This window comes from Thrips palmi, unplaced genomic scaffold (assembly GCF_012932325.1).
Source record: "Thrips palmi isolate BJ-2018 unplaced genomic scaffold, TpBJ-2018v1 HiC_scaffold_3, whole genome shotgun sequence".
Taxonomy (NCBI): domain Eukaryota; kingdom Metazoa; phylum Arthropoda; class Insecta; order Thysanoptera; family Thripidae; genus Thrips; species Thrips palmi.
In genome coordinates this window covers 2,173,050-2,201,047 of record NW_023144630.1, presented here as the reverse complement: position 1 = coordinate 2,201,047, position 27,998 = coordinate 2,173,050, and the positions used below count along the sequence as shown (strand labels likewise).

The 27,998-nt window shown below is 55.3% G+C and overlaps 1 protein-coding gene across 1 annotated transcript; it reads right to left on the bottom strand.

Moving 5' to 3' along the window:
- Positions 1-36: 36 nt before the first annotated feature.
- On the bottom strand, positions 37-27,537 carry LOC117647974 (guanine nucleotide-binding protein G(o) subunit alpha). The gene is made up of 8 exons (XM_034390005.1): positions 26,941-27,537; positions 17,473-17,515; positions 16,375-16,516; positions 13,418-13,578; positions 7,103-7,231; positions 6,235-6,364; positions 3,728-3,881; positions 37-3,481 (listed from the first exon to the last, which is right to left on the bottom strand). Exons 1-8 carry the CDS (start codon positions 27,056-27,058, stop codon positions 3,294-3,296), a joined length of 1,065 nt encoding a protein of 354 aa, XP_034245896.1. The 5' UTR covers positions 27,059-27,537; the 3' UTR covers positions 37-3,293.
- Positions 27,538-27,998: the final 461 nt, after the last annotated feature.

Genomic DNA, 27,998 nt, shown 5'->3' with positions numbered 1-27,998 from the left:
ATGTTTCTGTTGTTGTTGTTGTTTTTTTCAATAAGGTTTACAGTATTTACTTCTTTATTTTTCTTACTCACATCACATAGAAACATACATTTAGCAGAGAACAACATTTTCCGAATGTTTATACAATAATAATCATATAATTCATTCTACAGTTATTTTTTCGAAACATGAACTTTTAATTTTATATCTTAAATGTAAACATTATTGTTATTCTCTTCGATTATTTTTTTTTTCACAACAAAGCAACAATTCAGAAGAAGTGAAACCATATGTGCAAGTTAATGAAATGGTAATACCCCAAAGAGGACATAATGAAATCTTTATTACAGACTGTTTACAGGTTTGTCGAACGACATTTTATTATCTTTTTGGTCTGGCGGGTGCGGGCATTTTGGCATTGGCTATGGACTTCGCATTAGTGGTGCTTTTCTACCCACATTTATCCAAATAACTAACAAAAACGATAAATAAAAAACAGTTTGTTAATACAAAGATACAAAACAAGCCTTGGCTGTCTTCAATAACTATGGAACACTGTCTTTGACACGCCCAGCCAATGCCGCCTAGAAGCCTAGACCCGCGCAGACGAAAACGGCACCCTTAGGACACTCTCAACATGTCTATACTCACTAGATATAAATACAGGACTGTACAAAGGAGCACTTTAAATAAAATAACCTACCGAAATTTGAACAGACTGTCTATTGTTTGGAAGATTAAAAGGAGGGAGATTAAAAGTGGGGACAGGGGAGTAAAAGTAGGACACTGTGTTTAACACGAACCTTAGTTTTGTTTTGCAGTAGAAACAAAATTCCACACCCAGCTAGAGGCCCTCCACAAAACAAGACAGCAAATAATATATAAAAATATCAACCAAAGCTATAATGGATTGTGCAATGTTATATGGAATGATGTTCAAAAATATATATTATGTAATCAGACATGTATTTTCAAAATATATTTCAAGCTGAAACACTCAATAAACACTGTACAGAATAGGGTTTCTGTCAGCCAATAAGGGGAGGCCCTGCCCGGCCGCGAGAAAGCCTCGTCACGCTAAATGCAAAAAGTTGTGCCACAAAAACGCCGAGCTGCATCCGAGAGCAGGGTCTGAGGCCCTTACCCGGACGCGGCCTTCGGTCCTTCGTCACTGGGTGCCACTGGCTGCCCCTGGCCTAGCTGGAGGCCCCGCTTCCACCACACCGCAAGGGCCGAGCACCAACAAACTCCTCAGTTAAATGAACGAAGACAACAACGATATTTCAGATCAGCCGTACCATCGTTCGCATTACGGTGAAAAACGAGAAAAGAAATCTGTGCACAGTCTTACATATCGAACAAAAAACAAAACATTATGACTATAAGGCTTTTTAAACTTGTAAAGTGGCTCAGCGAAAATTGAAAATTGGGTTTCAGCATGAAATACACAAAATAGGCAGTTTAGCGCATCACTACCGCCATCCTTTTGTATTGCTACGGAACGGGTGAACTCGTCTCGTTCGTGCCGTCCGGAGTGTCACAGACTGGTCACAGACCTGGTCACAGACTGGTCACAAACCTGGTCACAGACTGGTCGCAGACTGGTCACAGACCTGGTCACAGACTGATAACAAACTGGTCTCAGAATGGTCACAGACTGGTCGCAGACAGGTCACAGACTGGTCGCAGACCTGGTCACAGACTGATCACAGACTGGTCACAGACTGGTCACAGATTTAACCTGTCGGCGGGTCGCCTTCCGACAAGGAATGAGTTCGGAACGCTTTTTGATAACAACTTCGTTCTATGCGCGACTTCCTGCTTCAAAATCCCGGCCGTCTGAACGCAAAGAGGAACCAAACAAAAACATAAATACAACATCAACAATAACACGAAGCCAGTAAAATTTGCACTTTTGTACGCTTCCAGAAAGTAAAACATTTTTCCGAGGGGAAATATAGTTACCAAGAAAACAATTTGCGCACACTTGGTGCGCGTTTTAGACAACACGTGAAGTGTTGCAGGGAAAACAAGGATAGAGAGAGTGGGCGGTCTTGCAGGACACACCCATTTGACTAGATCCACAATAATATGACTTAGGTACTAACTCTAGGATAACATAAGAAGGATATCCTCTCATCACGAAGCCGCAAAAGAAACATGAAAAATGATGACTTTTTAAAATATTTTCTATGCGTTACAATAGCAACAAAATATAACTTACTACTATGTACAATGATTGGACAAAACCTTTGACAATTGTACGTATTAATGTCTGCACGTAACTTTCCCGGTTCCCGGCCTGCAGTCGACATCGGCGACCCGGCTCGAATCAGATCCGAGCACGCCGCGATCCAGCACTTACAGTGACACAAATCTTGGCGTGAAATTATGGCAAATCATGGCAATGGTGTGGAGAAGATGCTAGTTACAAAAGGAGGGGGGCGAGGAAGTGATAACTCAGTGACTGTGAGGACGAGCTACCAACATAGTGACTTAATAAATTAAAAAAAATAATTTAAAAAAACGCCGTGGCGACAAAGAGGCTAAGCCAGGGAGAGACGATGGGGGCGTAGAAGCACCCACGTCTCTGGACCGTCTCTGAACGCGCTGACGGCTCTAACTGAACACGCATTGGCACTTCACTCCTTGTGGTACTACCAACCGAACAAAACTGTACAACACTAGTGTTCCTCTATGCTCGTCTTGAATTGGACTAGAAAAGAGAGAGAGAGAGGCCATTTTCGGGGCCCGAGTCGCGGAACACTAGATTTGACACGGAAAGAACAGTGGCAGTTTTCGAATCTTTCACAATTATTAATTAATTGTAGTACTTTATAGTTAGAATAATGGCTTTTGCTTTCTATGAAATTTACAATTTGTTTCTTTTAATAAATACATATCAAGAGATATAGCCGCCTGATAGGCGCCACGCCAACTTTTCTTTAAGAGAGAAACTAGAATTATCAAATGTTTGCAAACGACTGGCAGGGCCAACGGAGTACCTGGCCGCGGCCAGCCGGCCGGCCGATTGGTCCGTAACGTTTTATTGCATAGTCAAACGAAAGAAAAGGTGTCCAAAGCAGGGAGGTCGACACTAAAAAAGACACGTATGTACACCACCCAGACCGCCAAGTGTCTGGCTTCAGAGGAAACAAAAAGGAGTGATCTAGTAGGAGAAGCCAGGAGAAACTGCGCGAGACCGCGCGGCGACCCGACGGACGGGCACACTGCGCACGCTGCGCTCGCACGGCTTGCACTGCCCAGATGGTCCGAGAGTCTTTGCTTACAAAATACAGTGAGCGCCCCACCCCTCAGTAGAGGCCACAGCCCCGCAAGTTGTTGGCTATGATGACGTCTGTCACCGCGTCGAACACGAACTGGATGTTGTTGGTGTCCGTCGCGCAGGTCATGTGGCAGTAGATCTCCTTCGTCGTCGACTTGTTCTTGGCCTCGAACTGCGCCTGGATGTAGGCCGCCGCCTCGCCGTACTCCTGGGCACCTGCGGGACGACCAAGTGGTGAGGACAAGAAAACCACCAAAACAAACCGGAAATTCGCTGAAAGTGCGTTTTGAAGCTCTGCTGGAATTCCCTAAGGCTTCGCCATTCAAACAGGTTTTCTGAACTATACCTGTTGGAAACTCACTCAAAATAGCCCCATTAGGTTTTAGAATTTTCTTAAAGATCAGAGGCATTTTTTTTTCAAACAAGTTCTTTGGGGATTTTCAAGATCTTTTTAAAACTCACCTCCGTACTCCTGGAAGCATATGGTCAGGGGTGACTTCTTAATCTTGTCCTCGAACAAATCTTTCTTGTTGAGGAAGAGAATGATGGAAGTGTCGGTGAACCATTTGTTGTTGCAGATACTATCGAAGAGTTTCAAACTCTCCTGCATTCGATTCTGTAACAGGCAGGAAGAAAACACAGTGAGTCATCAGGAGCAAGCAACAAAGAAAAGACCGTGGAAGCAAATCTCCTGGTTAATTTTTTTTTTTTTTTTTTTTGCTTTGTTGAGCACTTTATTCGTACATTGACAACATGTTCTTGAAACCAACAGAACCCTTCGAGGTGAAACGGTGAATGGCAGTGACTCTCCGTTCAACATGTTATTGTTTTCGTGTTTTCTGGAGGGGGCAAGATGGCACGGGGTCCAGGGCCACGGCCTTGGTGGGCTGGGCCCCGCCCCGCCCCGCCCCGCCCCGCCCGGCGCGCCATTTTCAGACGGAATGCTCCTATTTCCAGGGGCGGGCGCTGGGCCCGCTGGGCCCGCTGGGCCCGCTGGGCCCGCTGGGCTGGCCCGCGTTGGAGAGTCTCCCAGCCACGGTGACGACGCCTGGCGAGCGGGCGGGGAGGCCCTTCCCCGCCACCTCCAGCACCCCCTCCCCTCCGCCGCCCGAAAAAAACTCGGGCGTGGTGATCAACACCAGCCCCTTGATGGAGGCAGAGAGACACGCGTCCCCAGCCCCGCCAGCCCCGCCAGCCCCGACAGGTGAAGCAGTAAGAGGCCTGACTCTCTTCTTCTCTCCCTTTCTCCTTTCCATGTTTCTGGCGAACAGATTGTGGTAACCATGGCGACGGCCACGGTGGGGGTGGCGGGCAGGTTGGGCTGGGCCCCGTCACGGCCCCGGGGAAGGGGCGGGACGGGGCGGGGCGGGGTGGCCGGTCGATATTACAAACGAGGGCCGAGGCGGGGTGGGTGGGGCGGGGCGGGGTGGGTGCGGTGGGGTGGGGCGGGCTCCAGGCCTGGCCGTGTCGTGCCCGCCACGCCAAACCCGCCGAGCGCGCGGGACGCGGGGCGCACAGCCTGGCCTACCTGTGGTTCCGTCCCAAAGAAGGAACCGGCCGCGCGGAGCAGAGCGAAGCGAAGCAGGGGACGTTCGTTCCCTTCCGTCCCGTTCCGTTCCGCGGGGGAAAATGCGCGTGGAAGGAAGACGGACAGACGGTGCATCGCATGGCGGTGTGGCGGCATCGCCGCTGCCGTAGCGCTCCGTAGCGCTGGCGTATCGCCGGAGGCTGATGTAGGTCATTCCTCGCCTTGCTACGCCTCGCCGCGCCTCGCCGCGCCTTGCCCACCCCCTCAGGACCCTCAGGACCATCGCGAGCGTCACCCTGCCCAGCCCGCCTCCCCGGCCCCGCTACAGTGGGCCAGAAGACCGGTGCAGGCGGTCAAAATCCCGGACGCGTTTTGAGCTCCATAACCGCCAAACAGGACTCAAACCACACGTCTGACCCCACCAATGGTTTGCTCTCCGAACGAGGAATCCACAGGGTCACACGTTCGGTTCGAGTCCGGTTTAGCAATTCTGGAGCTGATCGCCGCAAACCGCAAAAAATAAAACTTTGCTTTAAAAGAGGGCAAAATTGTCTCATTCCCAGATGGCGGGGTCCACGAGCGCGGCGTCCGGGGGATTCAATTCCCGACTGGCCGGCGAGGCCCCTCGAGGCTCGGGGCTTCCTTCTGCCATCCGACGCGTCGTCTGCACCGGAAATGGAGAGGCCACGGCAGACGGGGAGGCAGCGCCTGACAGGTCACGGACCGTCACGGACTGCCCAAGGATTCACGTGGCAGGGCATAGCTCCCTGCTTCTACAACTGACGTGGTGATCCCAACGAATAAACACCTTCATTGATTCATTAATGAAAAATTTTGTTTTGAATTCAGTGTGGAAGCCACACTGCAAAGCCGGGGCGCGCGCAGTCCCTTAATGGTAATGGGTGCGACAGGGGCAGGGTAGGCCGGCCCGCCATGCGCGGCAGTCGCCGGGTTGCCTAGGCCGACTTCGCAGGCGCTACCCCGCGAGTCGCACTGCCTCACAGTGGGCCAGGAGACAAGTGGAGGCGGCCAAAACTCAAGACGCGCTTTGAGCTCCAGAGTCGCTAAACGGGACTCGATCCGAGCGTGTGACCCCACCAATGGATTCCTCGTTCGGAGAGCAATCCATTGGTGGGGTCACACGTTCGGTTCGAGTCCCATTTAGCGACTCTGGAGCTCGAAACGCGTCTATAGTTTTAGCCGCCTCCACCGGTCTTCTGGCCCACTGCTGGGCGACGTGTCGTGCGTCCCTTTGGCGGCCCGGCAAGGCGCTCGCGTGAGCTGCGCAACGGCGCAGGTGGCAGCCCTCACGCCACCGAGAAAACAACTGACTCGGGTTCGATCCCCGACATTTTCAGTTTTTTTTTTTTTTTTTTTTGTGCGGAAAAACTTTTTTTAAAAAAAAAACACAGAGAAATTGTGGTTTGCCTGGCTTACTGACCGTGGTCTCGTCTTCGTGTAGGACTTGGTCGTACTCTGACATCGCCACGCAGAAGATGATGGCCGTGACGTCCTCGAAGCAGTGGATCCATTTCTTCCGCTCGGACCGCTGCCCTCCGACGTCGAACAATCTGCGAGGCAAGCACAGCATGAGAACCCGTCGCCCTGCACCCCACACAGTCTAGCTACTGAGAAAAAAAAATAGAAAAAAAAGCAGGCACGCTAGATGATACTCGGCAAGACTTTGACGTGCTTTGCGGTTTTTAGAGACTAGAGCAGCTACAAGTCGTGCTGCTGCATCAGGCGGCGTTTCGACCCCTCAAAGTCAAAACACACGCCCATTATGTTACAACTCTGAGAAGGGTGAAGATCGTTATCAAGCCCGCCAGCCAATTTAAATTTGACCCCGGCAATAATGAAGGGAGACACAAGTCCAGGTGTTGAGAAGCTCGTCAAGACTTTGGAGAGGATTTTGGAAGAAAGGAAGACTCGACAACTTTTTGACAGTCCACGCGCTGAAAGCTGGGAGAGTCTATTGTAGTTCAGGGATTGCGCAACAAGAAGAGAGGGCAGAAAACAAAGACGGGGAGAAGCGGGTGGCAGAACAAAAAAAAAAAGAAAAAAAAGGGAACAGCCAGAAGGCAGGCATTCATCGCGCGGACAAACAGACGCCAGGAAGATTTGTGTGAGGCGAGATAAGTTGGTACCCCTGGAGCGTTTGGAGCAATCTGGCGTCTCTCGCCCCCACTGGCAAACACTCGGGGCGAAAACTACAATAATGGAGTCAGCAGAAACACAACACACGCAGGTAGGCTGCCTCGCCGGGTCAATGTTTCTGTGCTGCGTTTCGGCAAGCGACGTTGACTTACTTGAAATTTAAGTTTTTAAAGGAGAAGTGAACTTCTACTATGCCGGTGGTCTTGACTCTCGTACGGAGAATGTCTTGTTCTGTAGGCTGATAGTCTTTGGCTCCCAGCCGATCCAAGTCATCCAGGAAACTGAAAGCACACCAGGACGTGATTAGAACCGACGGTACACTCTGGAATGGAACAAAACAAAGACTTTGCCGCATCGCCCGGGCAAAACTAGGAAAACAAAAGTAGTACTAAATGATGAAACCAGAAGAAAACGAAACAAAACTGGACAACTCAAAAGAACTCGAATAGAATGAAACGGGAATGAACGCACCTCTGATGTCCTTAACTAAGAAATGATTAAAAAGAAACGCAACAACCTAAAGGCGTTTTGTTACTGATAAACATGAGAAATGTAAATAAATTCGTGCCTAGAGCTGGTAGCTCTCGTCGTTTAGAAGAAGGCCCCTGGCAAAATCTGCAATTCCCACTGTGGGAAAAAATCACAGTAAATCCTGTAGTGATTAGTACAGCTGTCACTGTAGTTCAGAGTACAGGATTTACTGTACTTTTTTAACAGGATCTACGTACTTTGTACGGGATTTACGTACCACAGGGGTGGAGTACGGAATTCCTGTACAGGTACAGTAGATACTGTAGCAGGCACGGTAAATCCTGTGTTCTGAACTACAGTAAATCCCGGCAAAAAAATTAACGGGATTCACTGTGGTTTTTTCGCACAGTGCCGTTAACTTTCCGCCGAACAACCGTTATCAAAGTGGCAGCACGGCCAGTCTTAAAACTTGGAAGGCTTTCTCATCAAGTTCCGGGCGAGAGCCCCTCCCCTCCATTCAACGCGAAAAATGATTTCATGCATTAATGATCTCCATTGCGGAAGAGCTGCAGGGAGGCCTAGGGGTGGGGGCTGCACAAGTGGGTCAGCACTGGAAGTCAGGGAGGCCGTCTAGTCCAGTGGGCCAGAGGACCGGTGGAGGCGGCCGAAACTCGAGACGCGCTCTGAGCTCCAGAGTCGCTAAATGGGACTCGAACCAACCGTGTGCCCCCACCAATGGATTGCTCTCTGAACGGGGAATCGATCGGCGAGGTCACACGTTTAGTTCGAGTCCTGTTAGTTGACTCTGCAACCAACAGGACTCAATGAACGCACCCGGTTCAATTTTCGCAAGTCCTGCTTCTTTCTTTGGACTTGACATTTCATGTTTATCCGCCCTTGAGGCAGCACGCGTTTTGATTCTTTTATTTGAATGGCCTCTATTTCGGGATTGGCTGTAGGAAGGCGAGGGGGGAGACCAGGGTGAAACTTGAAGCTGGAGATGTTTCGCATGAGACCCAGCACGGTGTCAACACGTCTTCTTTATCTTCCTTTCCAGCCTCCCTGAAGAGTTGGTCCTCCGAGAGTAGTTCCGTGCCACCTTGTAGAGAGCTCTCAAGATTTGCACATGTTTTGCACAGATGGAAAAGAATGAATCTCTAGTATTACTGGCTCTGATAATGTAATGTTTCAACACAGATTTCAATCTGTCTCAAAATTTGGAAACTTTCTTTGAATTCCTTCATAGTGAAATGCCGAAAAATGCTAAATCTACATCTCAGCAGAAAAATTTTAATGCACTGATTTACGGGTGGCGGATTCTAAAAACATTGTGGCGTCCTCTAGGAAATTTAATCTTGGGCTTCGTCTGGTGGCTCCTCGTTGTGGCTGCAGGAAAAAGCGTTAAACGAACACAACAGTCACAACAACACATAGCACAGTTTGGGCCACAGCAGGTGTCTCCATGTTGGTCGAGCGTCAAAGTCATGTTTCACATCAAGTCATCAGCCTACGACATTTTCACACTCACACACACACACACACGCGCGCGCGGAGAAAGACAGTTAGATGTATAGCTGTGCATTCCATTTACCCCCCCAATCGAGCGTGGTGTCGATGCCCTGTGACGTCAGCACACGTCAGCAGGTATGAGGACGTCGCAGCGCGCGATGCACAGTGGGCCAGAAGACCGGCGGAGGTGGCCAAAATTCGACACGCGTTTTGGACACCAGAGTCGCTGAGCCGGACTCGAACCGGACGTGTGACCCCACCCATGGATTCCCCGTTCGGAGAGCAACCCATTGGTGGGGTCACACGTCCGGTTCGAGACCCATTTAGCGACTGTGGAGCGCAAAACGCGTCCGGGATTTTGGCCGCCTCCGCCGGTCTTCTGGCCCACTGTGCGATGGTGCCTGTCACGGAATGGCAGCACGAAAATAACGACCCGCCCTCCCCTGCCAGAGTGTCATAAGCAACAGATACAAAAAAAAAGAAAAGGATTACGACAGATGACGCAAACAAGAAAACTTTTTCCCTCTCACAATTTCAAACTTTTTTCTTTCGGATTGAAGTCTACATTGGGAACAACTACTGTTGGCTAGCCGCAGACCCTCCCTGGGCGAGGGGGCTTGTGTCTACTGGAGAGAATCGCACAACGCTTCAAACTGACTTTTTGGCAGTTCGGCGCCAAACAGGCGATCAATATGCATGGCTGGGACGTGACGAGGCCCGTCACGGCCCGTCACGGCACGTCACGGCCTCGTCGTCACGGGACGGGCCAACGTCCCTTCGGCACTAAGGCCCTAAGGTCGAAGACTGCCCTTGCCAGGGCGATGCACGATTAAGCGGGGGATCAATGCTCCAGAAAATGACCCGGTGATCCACCGCCAGACACGTGTTGTGCCACGCGTTTGTGGCTGAGGTAAAAACGAATGGGGAGGAAAGGTAGTTGTACGAAAGGTCAAAGGTAGGGCCGGGCGAGCCCCCCAGCCCACTGCACCCCGGGGCCACCACCCGGGGCCACCACCAGGGGCCAACCGACCGCCCACGGGCGAACACTCTACCTTCAACAGGTTCCCAGGGCCCACTCCGCCGGCCCGGCCGACAGGCAAGAGAGATAGGACGAACACGCAAAGGGAGACGGAGGGAAAAATGGCCCGTGGCAGGATTCGAACCCGAGATCTAAAATCACCACCACGTGAAGAGTGCCAGAGGTGAAACGCTACGACACACTCGTGCTCCGCTACGGGGCACTTTCTCGCGGTGCTGATTTGGAGAGTCCCAATAAAATGCACTTTTACGAACAACAAACTAGAAAGACAGCACGGGGCGCCTAGTTCAAATTTTGAAAAACTACACCGAAATTTTTTTAATACCCCGCGTGCTGGAAGGTGCCTGCCTACGAGTGAAATCACAAACGAGTGCTACAAACGTGCTTGGGGTGAACAGGTATTGACAGTTATAAATGCACGTCTTAGAAAATCTTGGCTCCTTCATCTAATCCACTATGTATACTTGAAAAAACACAAAGACAGACAGAGCCCCGGAGAAGTATTGGCTCGGGGCGTTGGAGCATGCAGACGACACACTAACACACAGGACGGCACACACACACAGACAACGCGTGGAGAGTTCGCAGAGCGCGGTTATACGCTTGCGCTTGGTTCGCTTGCGCAGTGTTTTCGCTTGCGCTTGGTTCGCTTGCGCGATGGTTTCGCTTGCGCAGTGTTTTCGCTTGCGCTTGGTTCGCTTGCGCGATGGTTTCGCTTGCGCAGTGTTTTCGCTTGCGCTTGGTTCGCTTGCGCGATGGTTTCGCTTGCGCAGTGTTTTCGCTTGCGCGATGGTTTCGCTTGCGCAGTGTTTTCGCTTGCGCGATAGTTTCGCTTGCGCAGTGTTTTCGCTTGCGCGATGGTTGCGCTTGCGCAGTGTTTTCGCTTGCGCTTGGTTCGCTTGCGCGATGGTTTCGCTTGCGCAGTGCACTCTGAAAACTTTTCATCACTTTATGACAAATGAAATTAATAACATTTTCATCAAAGCTGTACTTGTTGCATGGACGAGACAACAATGACATCAATTGTTTTGATGATGTGAAAAAAAATTTGCCTTGCAATTGTCATCAAGTGACGACTCAAATTTTCACAATGTGTTTTTGCTTGCGCGATGGTTTCGCTTGCGCTTGGTTCGCTTGCGCGATGGTTTCGCTTGCGCTTGGTTCGCTTGCGCAATAGTTTCGCTTGCGCTTGGTTCGCTTGCGCTTGGTTCGCTTGCGCTTGGTTCGCTTGCGCTTGGTTCGCTTGCGCTTGGTTCGCTTGCGCTTGGTTCGCTTGCGCTTGGTTCGCTTGCGCAGTTTTAGGCTTGCGCTTGGTTCGCTTGCGCTGGGTTTCGCTTGCGCTGGGTTTCGCTTGCGCTTGGTTTCGCTTGCGCTTGGTTCGCAGCGCGTCGCCAGCGCACACAAAGAGAAACAGAACACACACGGACTAACTACAACAGAGCTCTAGGAAAGGACAGACTACAGAAGAGACTAGTGCATTTTCTACCGGGTTTTCCCGCTTTTTCTTTTGTTTTCTCACTGTGGACGCAACTCCACTCGAGGCTCCGCTCCCATTTGCTATGAAGCCTTCAACGCTCGCGTGCGGCACTGCCGGCGGCACTCGGCTAATTGCTGACTCGCCCCTTCGGGCCTTCGCTTCGGGTGCGTTCGGGTGGCGTTCGGGTACCTTCGGGCTGCGCTCGGAGGGCGCTCCACAGTGGGCCAGAAGACAAGGTGGAGGCGACCAAAACTCGACACGCGTTTTTTTTAGCCATAGAGTCGCTAAAGAGGACCCGAGCCACCGTTCTTCTGGCCCACTGTGGGCCGGCAATCCCAGTGTAGTCTAATGAGGGTGTGGCACCCAGCCCTCGCCTCTGCGCGGACGCCGGAAAGGCACCAACCGGAAAGCGACCTTCGCGACCTCCGCCAAGAATAGCCCCAGGGCGGGGCACGGCAGGCACGGCCAGACCTTTGCAATCAATTTTTGTCCGCACAGTGGGCCACAAGACCGGTGGAGGCGGTCAAAATCCCGGACGCGTTTTGAGCTCCAGAGTCGCTAAGTGGGACTCGAACCGAACGTGTGACCCCACCAATGGATTGCTCTCCGAACGAGGAGTCCATTGGTGGGGTCACACGTTCGGTTCGCTGTCGCTCCTTGCCCGCGGCTGCCACGGGAACGGCATGTCAAGCGTGTTTCGTTTGCAAGCAACGAAAATGTTTTCTTCGCCACGCGGACGACCCTTCGTGTCAGCTGGCGGGGGGCTGGAGGGGCAGGAGGGTCGCAGGGGTTGGAGAATCGATACCTTCGTGACTCAAAACGGTCATGAAACGGGCGCTGCGGCACCGCGGCGCAGGCAGAGACACGTCGCAGCCATTTCCCGCCTTTTCGTCGCGCTAGTTAAAAAGTAAAGGCGCGGCCGAGTCAACTGCTGTCAAGGAGCAGGGGGCACACTGGAACTATGGATTTCCTCGTTCGGAGAGCAGTCCATTGGTGGGGTCACACGTTCGGTTCGAGTTCTGTTAAGTGATTCTGGAGCTTAAAACGCGTCTGGAATTTTGGCCACCTCCACCGGTCTTCTGGCCCACTGTGGTCCGAGTGCACGCCGAGGGGGTGGGGTAGTGAGGAATACAGTGGGGTAGTGAAATTAGGCGGGGGTGAGGTTTGTCTTTGACTAATTGCAGCACGGGCTATTCCGAGCCCGTTGCGTCAATCAAACCGAAGGGAGGCCTTAGCAGAGAAACGCCGCGTCATCTAGAACCCTCTGCAGTGGTGGCGCAGATGGCTGAGCTGGGGCCACCCCATGGCGCCCATGGCCCGCAACGTTCTCAAGCCCTCCCCCCCCTCCCCTTCTCTCTCTCTCACACACACACAGACACACGGCCGTGTTCAGGAAGGGAAGTCGAGTCTCGTGCAATAGGTCGTTCATGTTCATTCGTTTGGTATACAGTCTCAGAATACTGCTGTGACCCACTGGCCTTTCAAATTAATACTTGGGCCGGCTTATCGCGGCGACCCGCTTCCAGCCTTCTTCCTGGAAGGCGGTGAAAAGAACCGCGCCGTTCTGAATAAGAGGGCGGCGGTGCCGGGCGTTGTTGCACGCCAGCGGAAACGTCCCGCCATAACCCCAAAAGCGTTTCTTTGTGCTCCCTTGCCCTCCCTCATTCGTAACCAGATAGTATGCAGCTAATCAAAAAGGTTTCTTTTCCGTTTTTTTAAAATGATTTTCGCAAGCTGACGCGAGGCACGCACTTAATATTTATGTAGAATTCTGTACGGTGTAACTTGCACGATTCCGTGCATGCGTGGAATTTGCTCGAAATTATGCGTCTAAGTGCATAAATTTATGCGAATTTCGGGCACAATTTCGGGCAAAACGTCACACAGGATTTAAAATCGTGCAATACCCGTACAATATTGCACATAAACATTGCAGCCGGTCGAGGCGGGGGGACCAAGGGGGACACTTACTACTTGGCCGAGTCGTTGAGCTGGTATTCGTTCGACCGCTGGAAGCACTGCTGCATCCCACTATCACTCCACAGACGCTTCATTGCTGCTAGGAGTTCCTCACTAAAGGCCTCTGTGTCCTCCATTCGCTGGATGACGTCGAACACCATCTTGGCGTCCGTCTGCAACAAACGTTCAGTGTCAAATTTCTTCGCGTTTTCAGGGCGAAAAATGTAAATTTCTCACGCAGGATAACCTTGGATTCGCCACATCATCGATGCGCACGTGCACACACACACACACACACACACACACACACACACACACACACACACACACACACACACACACACACACACACACACACACACACACACACACACACACAGAGCTGGGCTAGGAGTCAAGGCTTCAGCTTACGGCCGATTTAGCGAACGTTTTACTGCGTGTTTTACGATGACCTGCTGCTTGCCGCTTTCAAGCAAGGCAGGAAGGAACAGGGGCCTCTCTGTCTCTCTGTCGCACCCCCTGCGGTCCTGCGGTCCTGCGGGGCGCCCCGTGAGGGCGAGAGAGAGACGGAGCGCGGCCTCAGCCCGCGGGGTAGGCCGCCCGGCGACAGCCGTGCGCGGCGTGCTGGCCCGGCAGCAAGGCGTTCCGGCCCGCCAGGCCGGCCGGGCTTACAGTGCACGCGGCAGCGCGGCAGCATGCGGGTCCGGAGCTACTCCCCGCGCGAGAGACTCTCCACGCGAACCGTGTGGGCGGGCAGAGCGGCGCCTGGGGTATCTCCCGGCCACTTTCTTTCTGAACCGACAGTGACCCGCACCCAAAACAGGCGCTTCTTGAACCGAGATAATGTACTTGTCATAAGGGAATTTTCTTGGATGTGTCAAGAAAATTCACTTATGGCAAGTACATTATCTTGGTTCAAGAAAACGCCTTTTTTGGGTGCGGGGAGAACAAGGGCAGGCAAAACGATGCCGACAAGACCTAGTTCAACTCATGATGACGCCATTTTGACGTATCAAACTGATTTGGACTGACCTCGTTGAAAAAACACGGGTGAGAAACAGCGATGCAAAATTTAGAGTTACCGCTTCGTAACAAATTAAAGGCTAATTTTTCTTACGAGAATGCCATTACGCTTTGCACATGATCCTTGATGACAGTCATCAAACATGTCAAACGGCCAACCATAATTTTGTTGGAAGAAAGTGACAAGTTTTTAAGTCAGCTTGCTCGGAAGGCCCAGTCTTTGGTGACAGTTTTCACTTGTGTTTTGATGAGCGATCTATTTTACCCAACCTTTTTGCTTTCTCTAGTTTCCATGTAAAAAATGTGTTTTGAACCGAAAAATCCGGAGTAAAATTTGAATTAGCAAGGGATGCTTTTGGCCCACGTTTTGTAGGCGACGCGCAATTCATCGTTCCAGCCCCAACACTAGAGCGCTGGGTCGTGACCGATCGCGGCACACGCACTCAGGCGGCGCCACGGTGCCACAGGCGCCACAGATGGCGTGGGCGCTGTGGTCCCATTCCCGCCAGGACGGAGGGACTGAAGGACTGAAAGACGACCTTGTCGCGACCGCCAGAGGCCACAAAATGGGCGGACAAAGGAAAACACAAGGAAAGAGAGTGGAATTTTGGAGCGGCGGCCGTTCGGGCGATTTGGATCTGTGCGTGCTAGGCCCCCGAGCCCGGCTCGCATCGACCGTCCTAGCTGCACTTGACAAAAGCCCACCGAAAAAAAAATTACAAAAAAAGGTAAAAATTTGATTGGCTGGAAATGACAGAAGAGCTTTCCGTTCGTTTTCGAAGGGGTTTGAGAGGAGCAGCATGGACTGGTCAATTGAACGGAGTTGAGGTGAGATTGCGTTTGGACGAAGTAGAGTGAAATTTTAATTTTGAATTAAATTTAATTTTGAACTTTTAACCGATTTTAAATTGAGGCTTGTCGCGTGCGTTTTCAAACACACGCGTGTCCTCTTGAATTGAGAAACCACTGCGCGAAGGGGTTCGCCCCACTGTCATTGCCAACCCACCGAAAGTGAAACGCCTTTCTAGCGGACGTGTGGCAGCCTGGCGCAGGCTGGCAGGGGGCACGGCGCGTCACGGGCGACACCGGTCACCAGCCCGCTGGGTTGGTACCCCTTCTCTACGCCCCTATCCCGGAGTCCTCTCCGAAAAGCCAGTGTGCTGGCTGTACAGCGGCAGGCAGGCAGGCAGGCGGCCAGGCAGGCAGGCAGCCAGCCGCGCCCCGCCAGATCAATACCAGGCTGGCTGGGCGCGGCCGGCTCGGCTCAGCGCTGTGTAGCCCGGCCAGCCAGCCCAAAGCGAAAGACAGAGACGGGCGGAGAGGGCCGAGAGAGAGAGAGAGAGAGAGAGAGAGAGAGAGAGAGAGAGAGAGAGAGAGAGAGAGAGCGGCCGCGGAGGCAGTGCCGCCAGACCTCAGCATGTTGCTCGGCTGCACCACAACACTCTGCAGTTCAATTGGCGGCGGCAATTGGATTTATCTCGTGGTTTTATGATTATTTTTTGCCTTTTTGCATTTCTCTCGGTGCTTTGTATCCCTCAAACAAGCGACTTTGACAACAATAAATTGAGATTTTCATTGACGTTTTTGGTCAATTTCGTGTCGTACACCGAGGTTGCTGAGATTCAGCTAGCACCTCGCATCAAACCTAAAACTTTTCTTAATTTTTTTCGAAACAAAATTGGGGGAAAATTGCGTGTTGTGTCTCTTTGACAGAGGACTGGCGCTGGAACCGGCAATGCAGTAATGACTCAATTAATTAAGGAGACGGATTAAGGGACAGACAGACAAGCAGATAGACAGACAGACAGACAGACAGACAGACAAACAGACAGAGATGCAGGGGCAAGCTTTTTTCAAGTCGATCGACCACACACACACGCACACAGACACGCACACAGACACACACACACACTACGAGGCAAAATGTAAACGCAACGATATCTCACCTCTCTTTCGTTGTTAGCGAAAGCGATACCTAGGTTGGGCATGGCCCTTAGAATGGCGACCAAGGACTGTATTGTGTTGCTGTACACCACTGGCCGATACTGCTTGAAGTCCTCTGATGTAAACCCACTTTCGTGGATAATCCTGGAAGACAAGACGAGAACGATTAGAGTGGAAGACCACAAGACTCGCACTTTCCGGTTTGCTCGCGTGAAACGAGAAGTGTTGCTTCTATTTTTGCCCTCTACGTCCTTCCCCCACCCCTCCCCCGCGCGGCCCTATGGCGGCCCGCCCTGGAGGACGACGCAGCGAGGTGCGGTGACACATTTTGGTTATCGGCACGTTCGTCCTCGACCCCCCCCCCCCTGCCTTCCGCCTACAGTGGGGGGCCGCGCTGCCTCGCACTGTGAATAGTGCGTTATTCACAACCAACGGCAGTGCCGGAACACACTTGAAATACAGTGTACAGGGCAAAATTTTCACTGGTAAAAAAGAGAGCATTTTTTTGCGCAAAAAAAAATTAATTATAACATTTTTAATTTTTAAAACCATCTGCATTAATCGAGTTTCATTTTTATTTATTTATCTTTTGTGGTTGACGCCACACTGGAGGAAGTTGGTGCGGCTTGCCAATGCAGAGCCGTGTTGACAAAAAGAGGATCGGGTTGGCCAACACTGCAATTGCAGGGGGAGCTCAAGCACTGTTTACAAGGTGCTTACGCCCTAGAGGGGCTTCCCAGCCGGCAGGGCGCGGCCAGGTCTTCTGAAGGGAGAGAGAGAGGGGCTCGATGTCGCATGAGTGGCTCCACTTGCCTTGTCTCGCCAACAGGTGAGTGAGAAGCACTACGTGAGTCACTGCGCTACCCGGTGCTACGCGGGCAGAGACCGGCGACAGCGCGAGTCGATTTAGTGGCTCAGATTAGTGGCCACACGGTAAAAACGGTTCCTGGTTTTCCCAGGAACCCCCCCTGGAAATCGCCTGTGTCTTTACCATAGGCTTCCTGGGAAAACCAGGAACCGCTTTCAACGTGCACCAATAACCCGCCAAAGAAGACCCAGTTCGAGACAAAAGAAAAAAGGCACGGCAAACGGATACTTACTTCATTTGTTTCACTATAGTACTTTTCCCCGATTCTCCGGCACCTGTAACACACGAGAAAAAGGTGCGTCAGTACACTGGTAGAGCTGCAGGCTGCCCAGGTCGGGCCTTATTTTTGGACCAGGTGAGCAGGGGCCAGCCACCACTGCCTTTCAAAATGCTGATGGCGGTTTCTGACAGTGCAGGCGCGGTGTGACGTGCTGCGGATGTACACTGGAAGGCGGCCGCCACCCAGTGAGTCACTCGGAGGATTCGAACGAAAGCCTCATTTTCTCGGCCACTGGTTTGTTCCAGCGACGCACAGTGGGCCAGAAGACCAGTGGAGGCGGCGGAAGCCCTAGACGCGTTTTGAGCTTCAGAGTCGCTAAATGGCACTCGAACCAAACGAGTGACCCCACCAATGGATTCCTCGTTCGAAGAGCAATCCATTGGTGGGGTCGCACGTTCGGTTCGAGTCCCATTTAGCGACTCTGGAGCTCAAAACGCGTCTAGGGTTTCGGCCGCCTCCACTGGTCTTCTGGCCCACTGCTGGTTGGCAGTGCAGCGCTGACACGCCGAGCCTCGTCGTGCCCCGTGAGTCCGTGGGCGTTCGCCGCGTTCGCGTGAGAATGCCTTTGTGTGCCATTCAACGGCAAAATGACAAAACAGAACGAAAATCCTGGCGCGCCACTAGGAAAGGGCGTGCATCAAAACAGACGCAACGTTAGAGTGAAGCAGGGCTCGTCGGATTCACTGCATCGTTGTCGCCGCTGTGGCGCGAAGCGGCTGCAAGTGCAACCCGAGCGTAGTGCATGACTCCGTACGTGCCGACCGGCCTGGCCGCGCCGGCGGTGGGCGGCGCACCCTGCACTGCAAAGAGGATTGGAACGTGTGACCCCACCAATGGATTCCTCGTTCGGAGAGCAATCCATTGGTGGGGTCACACGTTCGGTTCGAGTCCCATTTAGCGACTCTGGAGCTCAAAGCGCGTTTACAGGTTTTGGCCGGCGGCGTCTGTGCGTCTTTGGATTCCAGGAGGAGCCTAGCCACGGCGTTCTGGAAGCGCTCGCTCCAGCCGCACTCCTCCAGCCAATCACAGGGCGCGTCCAGGGGCTCCAGGATTGCTGGAGTCGGCTCTGGAACGGCGTGCGTCCTCCCCCGGGGCCCAGCGGGCCAAGGGGGCCCCAGCCGCAGCCCAGTTAGCCCCGCACTGCCCCGCACTGCCCCGCACCCCAGCCGAGGGCGTGGCCTGGCGCACTGCAAGCCCTGCGGGGTCCTGGAGGGCCCCTCCTGGAGTCCTGGAGTCCAGGGGCGTCCCCGGGGGCCCTCTGCGGCGAGCCATCAGCGCATCAGCACCTTTTGGCTGTTACGCGGACGCCGAGTCACAGAAAAGGAGCCCAAATGTAAGTGCACTGCAAGCGGTATCCGCGCACCGAGACTAACCGAGACCTGCCCAACGTTTTCGCTCCCCGCTTTTTGTTCCCCTTTTCCTCCGGGTTCGCGTGACCGAAAAATATCAGGGCGATGTGGAAAACGCGGCAATGCATACCACACTGCAGTGGGCGGGCAGGCGGCAGTGGCCCGGCCCGGTGCGTGCTGCCGGGCTAGCTCAACCAGCCTCGCATGGCGATGACAAGCCTCTCTCTCTCTCTCTCTCTCTCTCTCTCTCTCTCTCTCTCTCTCTCTCTCTCTCTCTCTCTCTCTCTCTCTCGCAAGAGCGCCATGGGATCGCCGCGTCGCGTGGTCGAAATAGATGTACCATCAGGGAAAGGAAAAAGAAAACGAAGCGCAAATTCTTCACTTTGGATAAAAAGAAACCTTTAAAAACAAGAAACGGTTATTCTTTTTCTTGATCCAAGAGGTCATTCTTCATATTTATTTTTTTTTTTGGGTGTGGTGATGTCTGAGACGGGCTATCGACCACCCCTGCGCCCTTCCGCGGCTGTGCACCTTTTTCCCGGACGCATCCCGCCACGCCGTGCCACGCCTGCCCTTCCCGCGAGTGAGTGAGTTCATGCGGGGTTAGGTAATTCGCCATGCACCTTTGCCACGGTTGGCTTGCAGTGTCCTTGCAGTGACCACGGCGGCGGTGCAGTGGGGCGTGGCGGCGGGCGGAGCTCTCGTCGGGAACAATAATTATGTAAGTTATTTGTCGTTGCTGTTTTTTTTGTTTGTATTATTTTTTATTTGGACAAAACCGAACGTGTGACCCCACCAATGGATTGCTCTCCGAACGAGGAATCCATTGGTGGGGTCACACGTTCGGTTCGAGTCCCATTTAGCGACTCTGGGGCCCAAAACGCATCCGGGATTTTGACCGCCGCCGCCGGTCTTCTGGCAAATCCACTGTAATCTCGCCGTCCTTGTCCCACATTGGCGGCCAAGGTCGCGCCGTTAAACACCTATCTCGCTGGCCGGAGAATATTGGCGATTTGGCAGTGTCTGCTGCGCCGCGCCAGCCAACCAGCTGCGGCCTGGCTGCGGTCCAGTCCCTTCCAGCTTCCAGTGTGCTTCCAGTGTGCGCCCAGCCCTCCAGCCCCCACCCTGCCTTTCTCCTTCTCTTTCCCTGACGACGCCACGGCGTGCCTCGCAGTGCCACGCCACCCACAGCCTCTACAGCCGCGCGAACTTCGCCCACGCGTCACCCGCGTCCTTCCCCGCGCTGTTTACCGGCAGTTACAGTGGAGCGGCTCGATACCGCAGGTCGATGGGGTCTCCTTTCCGTGCACCTTCCATCCACAGTGGGCCAGAAGACCGGTGGGGCGGTCAAAATCCCGGACGCATTTTGAGCTGCACAGTCGCTGAATGGGACTCGAACCGAACGTGTGACCCCACCAATGGATTGCTCTCGGAACGAGCAATCCATTGGTGGGGTCACACGTTCGGTTAGAGTCCCATTCAGCGACTCGGGAGCTCAAAACGCGTCTAGAGTTTCGGCCGCCTCCACCGGTCTTCTGGCCCACTGTGCCGCGCTCCTTCTGGTTTGGAGTGCAGCAGGAAGCACGGCGAAGTGCAACACGGGCTCCTTTGTGTTGCGAGGCGCCTGCCTGCGGGCTCGGTCCGAAAGGCCGCTTTTGTCGCTCTGTCTCTCTCGCTCTCGCGGACTTTGTCAAACGCGGCGCGTGTCGCTTCGGCCTGCCTGTTTTGCATGAGTCCCCTTTTGAGTCACTTTTGCCGTCACATCCCTAAAGGTCGCCCTACTCCCACAAAAAAAGAGCTCGAATTTATTTTTCTCATTTTTAAAATTCATAAATTGGAGGCGGACAAAGCTCTGGACGCGTTTCGAGCTCCAGAGTCGTTAAAAGGGACTCGAACCGAACGTGTGACCCCATCAATGGATTGCTCTCTGAACGAGCAATCCATTGGTGGGGTCACACGTTCGGTTCGAGTCCTGTTTAGCGGCTCTGGAGCTCAAAACGCGCCTAGAGTTTTGGCCGCAACGAATCGACCAATGGATGCGCGGCGTTTGGTTCCAGAACTCGATTCCCAGACGGTGTGCCGGTCCGAGGCGAGCGCATAGCCAAGCGTGGCCAAGCCACGTGGTCTTCCCTCTCTCTCCCTCATTTTCTGTTTATCACCCCCACAAATAGCACAAGGGCGTGTACCCTGGGCGGCAAGGCGAGGCGCCGCTGAACGGAAGTCGGCGGGCAAGTGCTCTGACCGTTCGAACCAGCCTCGTACACAAACAGTTTGTTTCCAACTGGCCCAGACGACAAGGCAGAAGTCGATTCTGTCGCGCAGTTTGGGCGAAAATTCTTGTGTCGACACAAAATGGAAGTAACAGTTTGAGTCGTTTTGCATCACCAGTTTTCACAGTGTGCGGAGGCCCAGGGGGCTCCCCCCAACAGTGCATGCGATAACGATAATACCGCAATTTGGCTTTGGGTCTCCAACAGGTGGCGAGTCCCTGCCAGTGTAGGGGACCGCCGGTGTAGGAAGAAGCCCTCCACACAACGCACTACCGACCAGTCCAAGCCTCGGAAGTTGAGACTGTGACTCGGAGCCCCAACTTGAACTTAACACGGAGGCAAGACAACCGCCGCAAGACACCGCATTTCCAGTGGACCCTTGAAAAATGAATGACTACATGGATTTAGAAAAAGTATTTTGAGGTTTGGAAAAATATTGAAATTCATTTTTTTTTCTACTAAAATATTCCTCCATTGGGGTTTGTTTTTTTTTTTTTCAAACAAATCAGAGAAAATAAACAAAAAACAAGAAATCTTTTCCGAGGTGTGATCAGCTTGTCGAAAAACTTTTCCCGCGGTGTACAGTGTACGCCACGCATGGAAGGCAGGCCGCGGCTCGGTCGGGCTGCCTCCAACAAAGTCAGTCTGGCCAGCAAAAATAGGCTCACTCTCAGTGAGAGGGAGTCTGGGGGATAGAGGAAGCGACCCCCTCCCCTTTCCCCTCTCTCTCCCAGCGGGGGGGGAGGGGGGGGGGCGTGGAGTGGATGTTCACTCCGTGCACACATGTGGGTGCGGGGGGCCGACCGGGCCGACGACTTAAACGGCCCGACAAAGCGGCGTAACTGCGCGGCCAGGGGCAGCGACATACGGCGCGCGCACCCGCACTGCAAGCCAGCACTGTACGCAGCGGCGGTGCTGGCGGATGGATGGGAGCCACTGTGTCAGGCAGCCAGCCAGAAGCCAGCCAGCAGGCTGGAGGAATCGAGGAATCCACTTCGGCAGGACAGCCGGCCCTGCTAGCCACCGAGGCACAGTGGGACAGGAGACCGGTGGAGGCGGCCAAAATTCTAGACGCGTTTTGAGTTCCAGAGTCGCTAAACAGGACTCGAACCGAACGAGTGACCCCACCAATGGATTCCTCGTTCGGAGAGCAATCCATTGGTGGGGTCACACGTTCGGTTCGAATCCCATTCAGTGACTCTGGAGCTCAAAAATCGTCCGGGATTTTGAATGATCAATGTGGCGAATTTGAGAAGAAGCCCACGCGCTGGTCCACTGCAAAGCTTCGATAGCACCAGATTCCTTCTTATCGGCTGCCCCGTGCGACGAGTGAGTGCTCGTGCGTGAGTGTGTGCGAGAGTGTAGTGGTCAGCGACTGTACAGAGACCAGTTAAACTTTCGCCATCGCTGGTCGGATAATTGGCCATCCAGCCCCATCCAAAGACAGCGTGCCACTCTAGACTCTAGACACTCTAGACTCTAGGCAGACCAGTGCAATTGGCGACTGTACCAGACAGAGCCTAGACCGCCAGGCCATCTGGGCCCCATCTGGGTGCTTTCTGTGTACAGGCCCGCGGGGGCAAGGCACATTTAACTCCATTTTCACGTCGTTTGCGACCAGGATTGCCGTCAAATCAAAATAAGTCCGCGGAAAAGAAAATAATCAGCTAATGACGCGCTTCTGGCGCAGAGGGCCCCGAGGTCAACGGGAACGAGGGGCGTGGTGGGGCTGCGGGCAGACGCACGCCCAGCACGCCCCGCACGCCCCGCGGGTCACTCAGAATTTTCCCATTCCTGCCATCGTCCGAGTGTTCACACCTGTCCCAGGACGCACCTCGTGGGCGGTCCCTTCCCTTCCCCCGGCGCACAGTGGGTCTGAGGGTCGCCAGGGGGCCAGGGGGCCAGGGGGCCAGGGGGCTCCGTCTAGACGTCACGGCAGACTGACGAGCTCGGAAGGGGGAAGGGCACAGTGGATTTGCCAGAAGACCGGTGGAGGCGGCCAGAACTCTAGACGCGTTTTGAGCTCCAGAGTCGCTAAACGGGACTGCTGCACCCTCAGCGCTCCCTACCCCTTCTCCGTCACCGGCAGCAATTCCGAGAGTCGCTTGCGTCTCTCCCGCACCTGTAGGGGACGCCCCATGAGTGCGAGAGACACAGAGAGACGAAAATGACCCTCGGAATCGACACACACACACACGCACACACACACACACGCACACACACACACGAGCAGCACACCTGTGTAATCAAGGCCCTTATCGTAGGGGTGGCTTCGCTGGCTTCCCGCGACAGGGAGAGAGAGAGAGAGAGAGAGAGAGAGAGAGAGAGAGAGAGAGAGAGAGAGAGAGAGAGAGAGAGAGAGAGAGAGAGTGTTTTTGGATTTCACGTCGGGTTTGTCACAAGGCGGAAAAGGGGGTGCCGTTTCGGCAATGGGCACTGCAGGCCCGGGCCTGGCCGGGGCCGGTCGGCCTGAGAGTGGCGGAGGGGGTTGGTTAAGGGAAAGCACACACATGGCCTTATCTGCAGCTACTGCCCTCTCACGCACACACACACTACAGCGGCACGCGGACACCCAACGACACACACACGCATTCGCGCAAACACACCGCTGGTCGATCCGGTGGAGGAGTATACAGTGCGCGCGATATGGAAGCACAACTCGTTTTGTTTGTGGCGAATCCAATATCACCTACCAAGCAAGCGTCCCCCCCTCCCCCCCCCCCCACACACACACGCGCGCGCGCGCACACACACAGATACACACACACACTCGCAAGTGCGCAGTGCGGAGGCAGCCCTGGGGCGTTTGCGCCTAACACACGTAGGGGTGGTAATGCAGTCCCCCCCCCCCCCCCCCCCCTTTCCCCCAGGCTGCTGCAGACTGCAGGGTCCAAAACGCGGCGGAAGAAGGCGGTCGAAACCTCGGACGCGTTTGGAGCTCCAGAGTCGCTAAATGGGACTCGAACCGAACGTGTGACCCCACCAATGGACTGCTCTCCGAACGAGGAATCCATTGGTGGGGTCACACGTTCTGTTCGAGTCCTGTTCAGCGACTCTGGAGCTCAAAACGCGTCTAGAGTTTCGGCCGCCTCCACCGGTCTTCTGGCAAACCTACGGCGTCAACGACCGCGCCCGCCATAATAACAGCCGAAAGCGGCAGAGGTCGGATTCGAAAACGATTAGGCCGGAAAGGGTGGCACACTGGCACCGCGGCGCGATAAAAGTGACGCGGACAACGTGAACGACGCCATGTGTTGACACATTCATTGACCTGGCTTAACCGCGGCAGGGCGAAGCAGGGCGTCCCACAGTGGGCCAGAAGACCGGCGGAGGCGGCCAAAACTCTAGACGCGTTTTGAGCTCCAGAGTTGCTAAGCAGGACTCGAACCGAACGTGTGACCCCACCAATGGATAGCCCTCCGAACGAGGAATCCATTGGTGGGGTCACACGTTCGGTTGGGGTCCCACTTAGCGACTCTGGAGCTCAAAACGCGTTTAGAGTTTTGACCGCCTTCACCGGTCTTCTGGCCCACTGTGCGTCCCCCGCCCCACTGCCGAGGGCGGCCGGGGAAGCGAGAGGGAGCGCGAGAGACCCCCGCCAGTTGCAATAAATTATGAGATGCAAGACGAGCGGTCCCTAGACGTAGCTCGCTGGCGAGCGCGCGAGCTAGCGCCACAAATTAGGAGCCATTAGACAAGCGTGCAGTGGAGGAGCGATAAATTATTTCACGGATTGTTCATGGCTCACTTTGGCGATGCCTGGCGAGGCGCGACGAGGCTGACCAGTGCAAGCGACCACCCAGCCCAGTTCACCAGTGCTTGCCTCTTGCCTCGTACAGTGGATGGGCCAGAAGACCGGTGGAGGCGGTCAAAACTCTGGACTGGACGCGTTTTGAGCTCTAGTGTCGCTGAGTGAGACTCGAACCGAACGTGTGACCCCACCCCACGAACGGATTGCTCTCCGAACGACAGCTCCAATTTTCATCGTTTATTTAGCAATTTTGACAGTGGCCCGACTCTAGTTCCGTGTAGTGATGCGGGCGCCGCCATGCGGACAGGTCCACGCAACGCTACGCAATGCAGCGCCACTGCAATTGATTGACTCTGATTTAACGAGAGGACGGATCGGCTCACACGTCGACCGGCCGAACGAACGAACGGACGAACGAAGACTCATGAGAAAGAAAGAGCTAATGAGCAACGCGAAAGTAGCATGAAACATTGGAATGAATGAATGAATGAATGAATGAATGAATGAATGAATGAATGAATGAATGAATGGATGGATGAATGAATGAATGAATGAATGAATGAATGAATGGATGAATGCCAAGAAGACCGGTGTCCTTTGCCACGTGGACGACGCGACTAGTGTTGTTATGGCGGCCAAAAGTCATTCACCTGTCCTGCGCGCCGCGTCAAAATGGGCCCCAACCACCACACTGCCACTACTCGTGTGCCGCGCTGCCGCAATGTGTGCCAGAATACCGGTGGAGGCGGTCAAAAGTAGCGTTTCGAGCTCCAGAGTCGCTAAACGGGACTAGAACCGAACGTGTGACCCCACCAATGGACTGCTCGTTCAAAGAGCAATCCATTGGTGGGGTCACACGTTCGGTCCGAGTCCCATTTAGCGACTCTGGAGCTCAAAACGCGTCGAGAGTTTTGGCCGCCTCCACCAGTCTTCTGGCCCACTGTGCCTGCCCAGCCCAGCCGCAGCCTCAACAGCCCCGGTGATGAACGCAACGGCCGAGCCCGTCCCGCGCCTAGCCCGCCGTGGCCGCCGTGGCCGCCGTGGCCGCCGCCCCACGACCCAGCGGCACCCCGCCCGGGCGTGCGGGCTCGGTGCGGGCGCGGGGCGGGGTGGGCGCGGGGCGGGCGGGGCGGGCCCCGCCCTCACGCGTATCGAGCCTCGTCCCTCCCACCCCCAAGACCAGCGCGGGGGCGGCGGGGGCGGCGGCGCGGGCGGCCGGTTGGAGGCCGAGGGGTGGCGGCGGTGGGTGGCGGGGACGGACGAGCCTGGAGACGGACACACTAGACACACTACACTGTGCGCCAATAATTCTGCCAGCACGTTAGCACGTGTGGACCCTGGCGCACCACGGTGCCACCGCGACCGCCACCATGCACGCCGCCACGGTGAACTCGGCCGACTCGGCGGACGCGCGCGTCAGAGGGAACGGAGGGAACGCCCCCTCTCCGCGGGAAGGCGGTGGAGGGGGAGGGGTTGCTTTTAGGTTGGCACAAACCGGATTCACCGCGCCCCCGGTACGCCCTGCTACGGTACGCCCTCCGGTACGCCCTCCGGTACGCCCTCCGGTACGCCCTCCGGTACGCCCTCCGGTACGCCCTCCGGTACGCCCTCCACTACGCCCTCCGGTACGCCCTCCGGTACCCCCTCCGGTACGCCCTCCGGTACGTCCAAGGCCCGCGACCTCTAACCTGTCCACTCTAAGCCTCCCCGGGCTGGCGCGGCCGGCCAGCGGGTGCCAGCTGTCAAACCAGCACCCGGCAGGCCATGCAGGCCATGGGCTGGCCACGGGCAGGCCTAGCCCGCCAAGGCGGGTCGCGCGTGGAGGGCGCGGAGGGCGTGGAGGGCGAGAGCCGCAACCGCGGCGCGGCATGGCAGGCTGGCCAGGCAGGCCGAAAAGGCTGCTGCGCGCTGCGCCTCGAGAGTGGTCGTCGGCGATGTGTGGGACCCACTGTGGGTGCGCGCGCCCTCGCCGCCGTGCAGGCCTGCAGGATGCTGTGCCAGCTGGACGGCGGGGCGCGGCGGGGCGGCGGCATGGCGCCGCGATACTCACCTAGAAGTAATAGTTTGATATCCTTGGCCGCCTGTATCCCATCCTCCTTGAGGTTCTTCTCGATCTGCTTGCTGCGCGCCAGCGCGGCGCGCTCCTCCGCCGACATAGCACACCCCATCTTCTTGATTCCTTGCTTCACGAACGTGACGGAAGCTGGTGGGGGACCCCGTCCCGGGTCTCAACCGGACATAAGGGAAAAACTAGGGCCAGGCGAGGGCCTCTGAGCCGTGTCCCCTGCGGGGGCTGCGGGGGCTCGGGGCCTTCCGCGGGGAGCCTTGCGCCCTGCTTCAGCCCGACGAGAGTAGGGGCCCCGCCCCACGAGCCGACCGCATGCACCCCAACGGGTAGTCCTGGTCGGTCCAGCGGGGCTCACTCGGGCAGGCCCACCACACCCCACAGCACCCCACAGTCCCACACCGACACGGCGTGCTCGGCGACGCGGGTACTGCCTCCGGTATTCCTCGGCCTCGGCCTAACTGTCTGCGGGCACACCACTCGGCGACGCCACGCCACGCCACGCCACGCCACGCCACGCCACGCCTCGCGAACGACACCTCACGTGCCCTGCGACGGCTAGCTCCGGTGAGGCCTCGACTCTGGGCGGCGAGCGACTGTCGAGCGCGGCCCGCGGCGGCGCGCACTCGGCTCGGCGCTGGGCGGGGCGTGGCGCGGCGGGGCGGGGCGCGGCGGGGCGGGGCGGGGCGGGCGAGGCAGCGGCGTAGTCAGGCGTACCGCTGTGGGGAGGCGGCTGGCAAGCAGCGGGGTGCTCGCTGCCGCCGCTGCCGCGAACCGTACCGACGCAGGGGAGGGGAGGGGAGGGGTTCGAGGCAGAGGCGGCGGGCGAAAGGCGAGCGGGGCCTTCCCTCCCCCTCCCACCAGCCCAGCAGCCTAGGCGAGGGGGAGCGGAGGGGAGGGGAGGGGGCTTACCGCGAGCACACAGCACACTGTGCGGCGCACGCAGCGAGGCTAGGCGACCGTGGCGACCTCTGGATCCCCGGATCGCAACCCCTCTCTCCAGAGCCGCAGCCGCAGCGTCTGGTCCGTGCGCACCCCGCCCC

Excerpts from the sequence above, each read along its gene's own strand:
- LOC117647974 (XM_034390005.1), bottom strand. The coding sequence starts at position 27,058 with ATGGGGTGTGCTATGTCGGCGGAGGAGCGCGCCGCGCTGGCGCGCAGC. Across the intron at positions 3,882-6,234 it reads TACACGAAGACGAGACCACG|AATCGAATGCAGGAGAGTTT; the intron begins GTCAGTAAGCCA and ends TGCCTGTTACAG. Across the intron at positions 3,482-3,727 it reads ATGCTTCCAGGAGTACGGAG|GTGCCCAGGAGTACGGCGAG; the intron begins GTGAGTTTTAAA and ends GTCGTCCCGCAG.